The 13,257-nt window shown below is 48.0% G+C and overlaps 1 protein-coding gene across 4 annotated transcripts in view; it reads right to left on the bottom strand.

The window, feature by feature from the left end:
* GALNT18 (polypeptide N-acetylgalactosaminyltransferase 18) overlaps positions 1 to 13,257 on the bottom strand; it is a 488,883-nt gene that overhangs the window by 312,300 nt on the left and 163,326 nt on the right. For all 4 annotated transcript variants that reach the window (XR_014837270.1, XR_014837271.1, XM_085012065.1 and 1 more), the window contains exon 2: positions 3,673 to 3,865. Coding sequence is in view for 2 of the 4 variants with exons in the window: in XM_085012065.1 (XP_084868191.1) it covers positions 3,673 to 3,865 (193 nt within the window). In the remaining 2 variants the exon portion in view is untranslated. The remainder of the gene's footprint in view (positions 1 to 3,672; positions 3,866 to 13,257) is intronic.

Raw genomic sequence — 13,257 nt, 5'->3', positions numbered from 1 at the left:
TATTAATAAAGTGCCAAACATGTCCCTGAAAACCCAGCTCATGCTATATAAATGTTTGTCAGTGTAATTTAAAATAGGATGACAGTGAAGATACTGAAAGGATGTTTCTGAAATGAGTTAAACGGGATAAGCAAGCGATGACCTTGTTACAAGGCAAGAATGTTTTCATGGAAATTAACAGACAAAGACAGGCATTGTTTTATCCAAGCACATGCTTGTTTGGAGAGGTCCCCCAACAGCTCTCCGATCTCGGGTGTGTGTCTGGCTGAAGTAGAACAAGACAGGATCTTCCAAATTCATGTGCAAAGAGAAACCACCAACCGTAAAGCCACTGCAGGAGCTCCCCTGGAGAGTAAAAAGGCTTAGCTCTTTTATCAGAGATTCTGTTTTTCTGGCTATGAAAGGGGTTGACAGCAGTCACTCTGTCTCACATGGGAAGTGTGGAAGCTCCATAAACTGTAAAGCTCTGTGCAGAGGAAAGGTCTTTCCATGATGATTACTGCTTCTCTGCAGTGGTTCTGGAGGAAACCACAGAATTCTGCCCACCTGGAGTCCATATCTTAGCAAACTCCGGAAGTTCAGGCTGGGCTGCCTCCCAAAATGCACTTCCTTCAGAGCGGGCTGGCTGGGAAGCCCAGACCTTTTGAGAAAAGCCACAGGGCCTCATCCCCTCCACCCTACAACTCCCCTCTTCTCCCCCTTGGAAGCAGGAAGGACTAGCATCCAGGGCACCCCCTCAAAGAAGTTTCCACCAGCTCTCAGCAAGCCTCGTGCATGGTCAAAGCCAACGCAGCTGTGAGCTTCTGTCAAAGGCAGAGATTTGGCATCTCAGCTTGTCCACTTCACCAACTATGTGACCTTAGACAGAACCCTTACCCTCCCTTCTTCTCAATGTCCTCAGCTCTGAATGGGCAGTCATGCCAGTTCCTTGCCGCCCTCCCTGCAGGTTGGCGTGGTCCACGTGGGAAGGCCCATGTGAACACCAGCATCACAGCCACACTGCAGTAAGCAAGTAAGTAAGCCTTTCCCTGGCTTCCTTCTTATTTCCCATTTAATATGGAACAAACATGCACTGAGGTGTGCCTGAGTCCACAGCTCCTGTGCTAGCCACGGTCATAGCCAAGGCCCCTGCAAGGTGCTGGGGACCCCATTTTTCTGAGGACCCTTTTGCCAGAGCCTCTAGGTTCTCCTCACATCAAACCTGCTTCTCCTCCAGCCCCAAGCACCGTCTCTGTAACACTCCCAGAGGGCTTAGACCTAGTCAAAGTCACCTACAGGATTTTCCCAGAATCCAAACCTCATCTCAGCATCTGCCCCACTGCCATCATGGTCCAGGCTACCACTACATTCATTGAGACATGCATAAGCTTCCTAACTGGTCTCACTGATTCCACTCTGGCCCTTTCAATCTGCTCTTAACACAGCAACCAGAAAGGGCTTTCAAAATGACAGTCAGGGTACCTACCTAATCTGCTCAAGCTCTTCCCATGTAGCCCCTCATAAGATAAAAGCCACATACCTTGCAGCAGTGGACAGAGCCCTTCTTTGCAATTCTTAACCTGGGCTGAACTGTGGATTCACCTGCTCACCTGAGAACTTTTTTTTTTTTTTTTTTTTTTTTTTTGCCTTTTAGGGCCATGCTCACGGCATACGGAGGTTCCCAGGCTAGAGATCCAATAGGAGCTAGAGCTGCCGGCATCACAGCCACAGCCACAGCCACATCAGATCTGAGCCGTGTCTGCAACCTACACCACAGCTCATGGCAACGTCAGATCCTTAACCCACTGAACAAGGCCAGGGATTGAACCCACAACCACATGGTTCCTAGTCAGATTTGTTTCCACTGCGCCACAACGGGAACTCCCTCACCTGAGAACTTTAAACAACATGGACACTGAGTGCCACCTCTGGGAACTCTTACCTAAATGGTCTAGGGTGTAGTCTAGCATCAGGATTATTTTAAAGTTCCCAGGGGAATTGAATGTGCAGCCAAGTTTGAGAGCTGCCCCGCCACCCAATACCAACTTGATCTGTTCCCTGTTGCCCCTCTGACCTCATCTCCAACTCTTGCCTTCTTGCTTTCTCTATTCTAGCCACATGGGCCTCCTTCCTCTTCTTCAAACATGCCAGGCATATGTTGACCTCAGGACCTTTGCACATGCCAGTCCCTCTACTCAGGAAGTTTTTGCCCTGGATATATCCACATGGCTCACTTCCTCATCTCCTCTAGGTCTTGGTTCAAAATTCACCTTCTTAGGGAGGCCTCCTCTAACCATCGCATTAAAAATTCGACTTTTCCTCCTCTTCCAGGCTGTTCTTATTTCCCTCTTCCACCTTATATTTCTCCACAGTACTTACTACTATCTAACCTGCTACATAGGTAACTTCTTCACTTTATCATCTGTCCTCGCCCACCTAGAACACAAGGTCCAGGAAGGCAAGGATTCCTGTCTGCTTTGTTCACTTCTCTATCCCTGTGCCTAGACTATGCTGGTGCCTAAGTACTTATAAATATTCTTTAAATGAACATCTACTCTTCGCTCCCCTTATAAATCCTCAGCTGCTCTTTCATCCCAGAGCCCAGCCAGGTTCCCTTGGGCCAAGAAAAACCACACCCAATTATACAACATACAGCAGGTGCTCAATAAATGTCTCTGAACCTGAAATGAACTCTTCTTCCTAAAGAACATAGCCTCTAAACCTAGCGGCAAGCTCTTTCCTGAAAACTCCAGATATAAGCTTACTGCAGTTTGCAGCTTTAAGAAAAATTTTAAAATGAAGAGGGGAAAAGAAAGTGTGTGTGTGTGTGTGTGTGTGTGTGTGGCGGGGGGGAAATCTCACAAAAATTAATGAGATTTTCTCAGCTGTGGTACGTGCCCACATTTTTAATAATTAGGAGTAATAAAAATTCTAACTGAACCTTAAAGGAACATCTTCTGCAACAAAGAACGAAGTCAAGACAGACTTCTCCGTCGGGTGTAATGACTTGTTAGCTTCAGAAGACGGATGTACTTTAAAAAACTAATTTACGTGAAAAAATAATTGTTCATAAAAAAAAGCAACTAATTGGGTTAAGATGACTTATTAACAGGAATGCAAGATGATTCCTGTGCCCTTAAGGATTAAATGAGGTTATTCATCCTCAAAATTTCTTTCTTTCTTTCTTTCTTTTTTTTTTTTTTTTTTTTTTTTTGTCTTTTCTAGGGCTGCACCTGAGAAACATGGAGGTTCCCAGGCTAGGGGTCGAATTGGAGCTGTAGTCGCCAGTCTACACCAGAGCCACAGCAATGTGGGATCCAAGCCATGTTTGCAACCTACACCACAGCTCACAGCAACCGCAGATTCTTAACCCACTGAGCAAGGCCAGAGATCGAACCTGTAACCTCGTGGTTCCTAGTTGGATTCATTAACTACTGAGCCATGATGGAACTCCGATCCTCAAAATTTCTAATGGAAGAAAGCCCTCCCCCTGCTTAGAAGATGGAGAAACTGAGGCTGGGGGAGAAAGGGGAAGTAGACTTTCCCAGTGTGGACTGAGGGGGCAGACCCTGGCTGAAGCTGGAAAGAGACCCAGGAGTTTAGACACCGAGTCCTGCCTCTGTTCCCAGCACCATAGAGACTCCACCTCCCCCCAGGCAGGTCAACAAGAGCCCAGCCACTGACTCTGCTCACCCACTGGGTCTGAGGTCAGGCAGAGGCCGGTCGAGAGGCAGGCGGTCACTGAGGTAGGCGTTGTAGCCGTAGTACTGGAACTGCTTCAGGGCCACTCGCCGGCCTTCGGGGCTGAGGTCCTGGCCCCAGTGTGCAAACAGAGAGGAGTCTGTGAAGGGCTCAGCCTCTGCCTCCTCAGGTTTGGCAGGGGCCTCTGGAGAAAGAAGGGATAGGAGAAGTGGGTCAGAGTGTACCCCTGCATATGCCATGACAACCCCTTGCTCTTCCTCTCCACTGCCTTGGATCAAGAGACCTCAGCCCCATCTTTGGGGGTGGGGGAAGGCAGATTGAAGTCTTCACACTTTCCCACACTCATTTATCTATTCATTCATCCAATCATCCACCCGACAACCACTAGCACAAAGGATATAGAAATATACCCCACAAGGTCTGCTGGGAAGCTGATGGTGGTGATCCTGATGCCCCACAGCTTTAAGTCAGAACGCCCAGTTTGCCTTCTCATTAGAGATGCTAGCCCCAGCTCTTTTTCTTTTTTTTTTTTTTTAGGGCTGCACCCAAGGCTTATGGAAGTTTCCAGGCTAGGGGTTGAATCAGAACTATAGCTGCCGGCCTACACCACAGCCACAGCAATGCCAGATCTGAGCCGTGTCCATGATCTGCACCACAAGGCCAGGGATTGAACCTGCATCCCCATGGTTACTAGTCAGATTTGTTTCCGCTGAGCCAAGACGGGACCTCCCGGTCCCAGCTCTTGAATGGGGCTTCCACTCCTCTTTTCCCCAGATCACACCCTCTTTCCCTGTCAGTTCCAAGCCTGCCCCACACCCAGGTCCCCGAGCTAAGGATCTGCTCCCCTGCCCAGTTTTTGCCAGCCCACCTCCCCCTCCACTGTCTGGTCCTGCTGTGAGTTGCCCAGCCCCACAGCACAACATTCACCTGGCTGCAAGGACCCCCTGTCGCACTGTCTTCTGATGCTTCAGACTCTGCCCATCCGGATGGAGCTTCATTGGCACAGAGGATGGCCATACTATCCGCAAACCTCCCTCACTCCGGGCACTGCTTATTGTACCCTTGTTAGAATTTGTGGGGCCAGTTCTCATGCCAGATCAAAAAGAGCTCATGGTTTTTCTGAAACTTTCTAAGGAAATGGAGGGGGCATTATTACCTATAAGAGCAGAGGCTTGGATTCATAAGGACATGGATTCAAATAAATCCCTGGTCCACCATTCACTGGTTACATGATCACAAGCCAACAATCTCTTGACACTTTCCCCACCCATAATGGGAGAATAATAACACCCATCCACCACCCTCAAGATCTGTGAGGATAATGTACAATAATGTATATAAAGCACTCAGACTAGTGTATGTCTCAGAATAAGTGCACAGCGAATGGTAAGTGCACAGCTATAGCGAGGAGAGCCTATTGGGTCATTTTAATGCCTCTTTTACAGGTCTTGCCAGAATACAGGCTAATGGGTCAGGTCTATGGAATTCATTCCCAGCAGAGGTAGTCAGGCTCACCATGTAAGGTCAGAAATCAGAGATATGGGACAGAGATGCCAAGCCCACTGGATGGCATCTTCCACGCTTGTAAACGTGATATAAAAAGAGATGAGACAACTGACAAGGGATTAATCTCCAAAATTTATAAACACCTTCTGCAGCTCCATACCAAAAAAACAAACAAACCCATCTAAAAATGGGAAGAAGATCTAAACAGACAGTTCTCCAAAGAAGACATACAGATGGCCAAAAAACACATGAAAAGACGTTCAACATCACTCACTATTAGAGAAATGAAAATCAAAACCTCTTATGAGGTACCACCTTACACCAGCCAGAATGGCGATCATCCAAAAGTCTACAAACAATAAGTGCTGGAGAGGGTGTGGAGAAAAAGGAACCTTAGTACACTGTTGGTGGGATTGTAGATTGGTGCAGCCACTGTGGAAAGCAGTATGGAGATTCCTCAGAAAACTAAACATAGAACTACCATTTGATCCAGCAATCCCACCCCTGGGCATCTATCCAGAGAAAACCATGACTCGCAAAGACACATGCACTCCGATGTTCACTGCAGCACAATTTACAATAGCCAAGACATGGAAACAATGTAAATGTCCATCGACAGAGGAGTTGATCAAGAAGATGTGGTACATATACACAATGGAATATTACTCAGCCATTAAAAAGAACAAAATGTCTGCATTTTTAGCAACATGGATGGACCTAGAAATTATCATGCTAAGTGAGGTCAGCCATACAATGAGACACCAACATCAAATGCTTTCACTGATGTGTGGAATCTGAAAAAAGGACAGACAACTTCTTTGCAGAACAGATGCTGACTCACAGACATTGAAAAACATATGGTCTCCTGAAGAGACAGTTTGGGGGGTGGGGGGATGTGCTTGGGCTGTGGGATGGAAATCCTGTGAAATTAGATTTTCATGATCATTATACAACTAGAGAGGTGATAAATTCATTTGAGTAATAAAAAAAATAAAGTATCAAAAAAAAAAAAAAGAGATGAGACAGGGGCCAGAAGGAAGCAGAAGAGGGTTAGGTAGGGTCCCTTCAGCTGTCTGGATGGAGTGAGCAGGTGCACAGCACACCTTAGCTAGGTAACTTAAAAGTACAGATTGGAGATAGACAAGGTGCTAAGGTTCTAGGGTCTACAATGTTGGGGAGCTCAGAGCTATGGACCACAGCTCTTATGATGACTTCCTCCTGAGAGACTCTCAAAAGAGCCAGTTTGGGAGAGGGAAGGAGACCTGGGAATAATAGGGGGACCACTACCAGTACCCTCCCATCATGGAAGGGGTGCTCTGGGGGGAGGAAGCCCCTATCATTGGAGGCACGCAAAGGATGTCATGGACAGAAGGGGCTGTTAGAGTTCCCTGCAAATTAGAGAGCTGATGATACTGAAAGAAGAGCAAGCACACCATTGCCAGAGACCTCAGTCAGAGAGATAAAACTCGTGCACATCAGACTCATGCGTGCTGGGTGAACATGCATGTCCTGGGGACCCACCATGTAACTCCTTGGATAACTGTCACTTACCACGAGTCTGCTGTAAGCTTTTTTCATTTTTTTTTTAATTTATTTATTTTATTATTAACTTATATTTTTATGTATGTATTTATTTATTTGCTTTTTAGGGCCACACTCATGGCATATGGAGGTTTCCAGGCTAGGGGTCAAATTGGAGCTGCCAGCCTACACCACAGCCACAGGAACACCAGATCCGAGCCGTGTCTGTGACCTTCTCTACAGCTCATGGCAATACCAGATCCTTAACCCACTGAGTGAGACCGGAGATCGAACCCACAACCTCATGGTTCCTAGTCAGATTTGTTTCTGCTGCGCCAGGACAGGAACTCCAGTAAGCTTTTTTTCACATACCAATTCATCTTATCCTAGGAGGTGAGAACTATTAGCCCATTTTATAGGTGATGAGAGCAAGAAGACACAGAGAGAATAAGAAACTTGTCCCAGTCACTCAGAAGGAAGTAGCTGAGATTCAATCTCAGGAAGTCTGTCCCCTGAGGCAGTGGTCCTAACCACTAAGAAATACTGCCTCTAGGGAGCAAAGGGCTGGAGAGAAGTGAATTTCAAAGACAAACATGGCCTATCATCTTGGTATCAATTTTCTTTAAAGAGATGGAAGGAAACAGATGTCTGAAACATATTAGGGCATATTAAGGAGTAAAAGGCATACCATGTGTACATTTCTATGCCAAAGCAAGAGCTTTTAGGACCATGGTGCTGTTCAAAGCTCCATCCCCAAATGCTGGTTTCCCTTTGTCCCCCACACTGGGCATGTTTGAACAGAAACATAGGGCTGGCCTGATCTTGAAGGTCCTTGTTATCTCTAAAAAGATGGATGACTCATTCATTTGGAATAGGGCGTAGTAAAAGTCTAAATCAGTGAACCAACTGAATCATATAATATTTAACGGAAATGGAGTTTTAGTGCTCTCACATACATAAATGGATATTACCAAGTAAAATGAGATCAGTTAATGAAAAAATTATGATTCACAATTAGGCCAGCATTGTATAAAAATGGGTTATCAACATATTAAAGTCCTGGGTTCCACCCCATGCTCCTGCCTCTTTCCTCAGTATGGGTACAAAAGACAAAAAAGAAAGCAGTGGATCCTGAATGATGAGTCATGGGTGAGACAGTGGGAAGAGATATATTTGTTGACTTTCTGCCAGAGCCAAGCATGGTGCTGGCTGATGTCTTTCCCAAGGTTATCTTGTTGTGCTCATGGCTGTGGACTCCATGAGGGCAGGACAGCATCTGTTTCTTGCTGTATCTCAAGCTCCCATCACAGTATGTGGCTCTTGAGAGGGGCTCAGTACATCAGTTTAAAAGAAATCAGTTAAGAAGCACCCCAGAGGGGTTAGTTATTAGACATGAGGAAGCTGAAGATGATGAGGTTAAATGACTAATCTGAGGCCACTAATCTGAGGGGGAGTGAAGGAAAGGTCTGGCTTCCTCCAAACCCCGCATTCTTTCCTCTGTCCAACGAGAGGCAAACTGCGGTCTGAGGGCCAAATCTAGCCCACCATTTATAATATAAATAAAGCTTTATTGGAACACATCACATCCACTTGGTTACAGATGATCTATACAGGTGCTTTAGAGCTACAAAGGCAGGGTGGGTGCGACAGAGACCATACAGCTTTCAAAGTGAAAAATATGTGTTTAAGAAAAAGTGGGCTGAACCCCAGCAGACCTTACATCTGTCATCTCTTAGGTGATGAGTCCTTGCCTCTGCTAATTCATTTGTTTTCGTCCCTTAAGATCACCAGCTATACAGACAGAATCCATACCCTAGCTCTACCATTTACCAATTGAGTCTAGCTTATTTGCACCTCTGTTCCTTATCTGGAAAGTGGAACGGATAATACTAGTGTCTTGTTCATAAACCATTTGTGTTTGTTCAGTGAGATGGTCCGCGTAAGGAGCTGGCACAGAATAAATGTTAGCTTGGGTGTCAGCTCTAAGGACCCATGTAGCCCCACAGCCCACCAGAGTACTCTTCCACTGACACCTCTTGAGTTCAGATAGGGGAAGATGAATGCCCCTGTCCTGAGGTCCCGGCTCTGGAAGATGCTGCTGCTGTCTATTCCCCAGATAAAGAGTCCATGTTGGAGCTCCCCTTGTGGTCCAGCAGTAGTGAACCCTACTAGTTTCCATGAGGATGCTGGTTTGATCCCTGGCTTCAGTCAGTGGGTTAAGGATCTGGTGTTGCCATGAGCTGTGGTGCAGGTCACAGATGTGGCTTGGATCCCACGTTGCTGTGACTGTGATGTAGGCTGGCAGCTGTAGCTCCGATGTGACCCCCTAGCCTGGAAATGTCCATATTCCATGGGTGCAGCCCTTAAAAAAAGACAAAAGACAAAGAGACCATGTCTACAGAGATTAGCCTCCCCTTAACTAGTCTTAGACCCAACTCCCCTCACTCTCAAATAAGAAAGCAGACCTACAAGGTCATGTCTGACATAGTTGGGGTGATGGGCTAAGAGGCCTCAGGGAAGTGCCTGGGCTGGGTCCTCTGCAGAGGTCCAAGGGAGTCTGAACACATCTGGTGAGGAGCTCACAAATGTCTCTCACCCAGGGACGAGGCACAACCCAGGAGCAGGCTCAGGCTGTGGCCACCGCCGGGGTTCAAATCTATTCAGTCACATTTGACCAACTGAGGGGGTGACTGGAGACAGGTGTATATTCGGGGGCTGAGCTCCCTAAGGGAGATCTCATTCACAGCACAGATGAGCAGAGTATAGGGAACTCAGCCTGACAGCCAGAGTGTTTGGAGGGTTCAAGCCCATTCTTCACCCAGCCCTGGTGCTTGTCTGTGTCCCAGGGAGAAGCAGACTGAGAGGGAACACTGAAGTGTCATTTGACTAGACAGCCACGAGCAGGGCCCAAGTGGCACCTTCATAACCTCAGGCGTGGAGGGAGGCAATCCTCCACCTTCGCTGACTGGTCATGAACAACCACGTGGTGTGGGCAGGTGGGGAGCCCAGGGGGGCTTGAGGAGGTACAGCTGCCCTTCTCTGCTCTGGACCTCCCATGGCCACCTGCCTCCCTCAGCCTCTGGACAGATGGCTCTACAGAGAAGGAACTGGAGCATAAGCACCAGAGCTGCCAGGGCCTCGGCAGGTCTGGGATGGCCAGTGGATGGGGAAGGAAGAACCACAATGCAGGCTATGAGTCTGAAAGGCTCTGGATTGGCCATAGTTTATGAACCTACAAGCACATATGCCCAAGTCCCACCTGCTAACCATCACCAAAGGTACTGAACAAAGTGGAAACAGGCCACTCCAAAATTATTTGAGGGGTTCCCATCACGGCTCAGTGGAAATGAATCTTACTAGTATCCATGAGGATACAGGTTCGATCCCTGGCCTCACTCAGAGGGTTAAGGATCTGGCATTGCCATGAGCTGGGGTGTAGTTTGCAGATGCAGCTTGGATCTGGTGTTGCTTTAGCTGTGGTGCAGGCCGGCAGCTATAGCTCCGATTTGCCCCTGAGCCTGGGAACCTTCCTATGCCGCAGGTGCAGCCCTAAAAAGACCAAAAAAAAAAAAAAATTATTTGAGGTCCAATGAGAAGGTGACTGCAAGCTAATCTTGGGTGTTTATTGCAAAACCTTTGCCCCTGAGCTGGTCCTCTCGTACACTGTATCCCAATACCATTGCACTGGCCCTGCCAGGTGGTGAGGCCAGGCCATTGCGGAGGCCCTATGATGTAGGTTCTATCATTCCCATGACAGATGAGAGGAAACTGCAGCTCAAAGATGTGAAAGAACTTGCTGCTGAAACTATGCTCCCGACCATAGCTCCAACTCCATGTTGTGTGCGAGATATGCTCTCTGGCTTGAGGATGAGAGAAACCTCAGGCCCTCAGAAGCTGCTCAGTTGGTTTGCAGTGGTTCACAGTAGTTGTTAAACTACTGAAATACCTTCACAACACAGGTAAACAGTGGCTTCCCAGAGTCCCTCCAGGTGTTCGTTTTTTTTTTTTTTTTTTTTTTTTTAAGCCACACCCAAAGTGTATGGAGATTCCCAGGCTAGGGGTTGAATCAGAGCTATAGCCACAAGCCTATGCCACAGCCACAGCAACATGGTATCCAAGCTGAGTCTGCAACCTACACCACAGCTCACAGCAATGCTGGATCCTTAATCCACTGAGTAAGGCCAGGGATCAAACCTGCCTCCTCATGGATGCTGGTCAGATTGGTTTCCTTTGAGCCATGATGGGAACTCCTCCAGGTAGTCTTCTTACCCCACCAGCTGCTCTGGCCCTTTGCTTGGAATGATCCAGAAATTTCCACTAGCCAGCAGCTACAGGCAGCCTTGCCTGTCTCAGAAGCTCGGGCGTTCCTGCTCCATGCTATAACGAATATTCATGCAAACTGGTTAGTGCCTGTGCCTTGCTGGTTAAGTATAATTTGACTATAACTTGCTCAAGCCCTTCCTAGGCAGCCCCTGTGAAAAATAATTATCAGTTTTTAGAGACCTTTCACTCAGCTCATTTGTTCCCCATGTGAGTGTCCAGGCCTCATTGTGTATGACCTGTTTTCCAAAAAGTTCTGCCAGTGATCACAGAGGGCATCCAGGAAATGCCACAATATGGTCTCAGAGATATGCCCACAGTGCCTGACATGCAGCGCACTAATGAGAGTAGAGAATTACAGATACACATCCTGACAGCCTCCATGCTAATTCATGGAGACAGGAAGGAAGTGGGGCAGGGAAGAAGCTTCCGAAGCTCTGAGCAATTAATGTACCCAAGGCTGCAGCGCTGAGTACTGAGCCCAGGCTCACCAGCCAGGCACAAGGAGCACATCTGGAGACCCAGCTGAGGCCTGTGAGACTTCTGAAACTGCTGATGCTGAGAGAAGGAGGAATACCTACGTGAGGGGGCCTGCTTCAATGAACAGCCCAAATTAAGATTTGTCCAGCTGTTTTTGCTCCAGAGTCTGGGTAGCGCCAAGACCATGATGGGGTGGAAAGAGAATGGGTTTTGAGGAGTTCCCCTCGCGGCTCAGCGGTAATGAACCCAACTAGTATCCATGAGGATGCGGGTTCAATCCCTGGCTTCGTTCAGTGGATTAAGGATCCGGCATTGCCATGAGCTGAGGCATTGGTCACAGACATGGCTCAGATCCAGCGTTGCTGTGGCTGTGGTGTAGGCGGGCAGCTGCAGCTCTGATTTGACCCCTAGCCTGAGAACTTCCACATGCCATGGGTGCGGCCCTAAAAAGATAAAAGAAAAAAAAGAAAAGAAAAGAAAATGGGGTTTGGAGTGAAACAGACTTTGTGATGCTGCTGAGCCCTGTCCATTTCTGACTGCCTGTCCTCTCTAGGACCAAGTTGCTGGACAGCCCCATCTTTGTAAGCTGAGATGTTTTGTCAGTTCCTGCCATCACCTTAGTAGGAGAGACTGTAGCCCAGGCCTTTCTCTAAGCAAAAACCCCACACCCCAGCTCTGCTCCTTGAATTTTAGAATGAATCCTAAAATAGCAATGGAAACGGTCACATGGCACGAATGCTGCTGGAAGTCAAAGTGATTTGGGGCTGGACAGCAGGACTTGTTAAGTCCTGCCAAGAGGACAGACAGAGCCACCTGAGATGTGGCTCTCATGGCTAAGGACCCTTAATCCATTGCCCAAGCTGGACTGCGTGCTCACTGGAAGTGGCAGCTCTGCTTCTGGTCCCTCTGTATGGGTACCTTTAGGAATATTTTCTTAGGAAAGCAGTGGAACCTTCTTGTTTCACATGTTTTTTCTCAGTTACCTGCATGCCCCCCTTGAGGCAGAGCTAAGTAGGCTTTCAGGGTGGGTGGGGAGGGGGCCTTGCTTCTGCCCTGCAGCCAGTCCTATAGCCATTGCTGTTTTGGTTTCTGCCCTCAGGCCATGCCCAAAGCTGAAGCTCTGGGTGTTTGGTGATGAGATCCACAGCCCAGGGACAAGGAGGTAGGGAGGAAGCAGGATAGGAAGGCCAGTGTTCCAGGGAACTGCCTGTCCTTCATTCTGGGGCCCTCTGTTTAAAGTTCATCTGGGGAGCTCCCGTTGTGGCTCAGCGGAAACGAATCTGACTAGTGTCCATGAGGACACAGGTTCAACCCCTGGCCTCGCTCAGTGGGTTAAGGATCCAACGTTGCCATGAGCTGTGGAGTAGGTCGCAGACACGGCTCGGATCTGATGTTGCTGTGGCTCTGGCTGTGGTTCCAGCAGCTCTAGCTCCTATTGGACCCCTAGCCTGGGAACCTCCACATGCTGTGGGTGCAGCCCTAAAAAGATTAAAAAAAAAGATAAGCGCATCTGGGGTACAGACACACACAGTCCTGTCTTGGGGTTCTCCTCCCAGAGTGTCCTGGGGACTCCCTGTCTCCCCACGCCTGTGTCTGCTCTTCATTCTCTCTGGACAAGATCTGCAGCCCAGCCCTTCAAGTCTCTATTTCCTTTATTGTGAGATGGGAACAGACTGCTAGACTGCCGGGGAGAGCCACTGTGAAGTCAGCTTTTGAAAAGATGAAGGCTAAGCATTAAATAATGGACCA

Source organism: Sus scrofa, chromosome 2 (genome assembly GCF_054392235.1).
Source record: "Sus scrofa isolate SSC_HxYL_T2T_F1_AM1 chromosome 2, Sscrofa_HxYL_maternal_Yorkshire_Landrace_v2.0, whole genome shotgun sequence".
Taxonomy (NCBI): Eukaryota; Metazoa; Chordata; class Mammalia; order Artiodactyla; family Suidae; genus Sus; species Sus scrofa.
The sequence above is the reverse complement of the archived record's forward strand: the minus strand, read 5'-3'. Positions and strand labels throughout refer to the sequence as shown.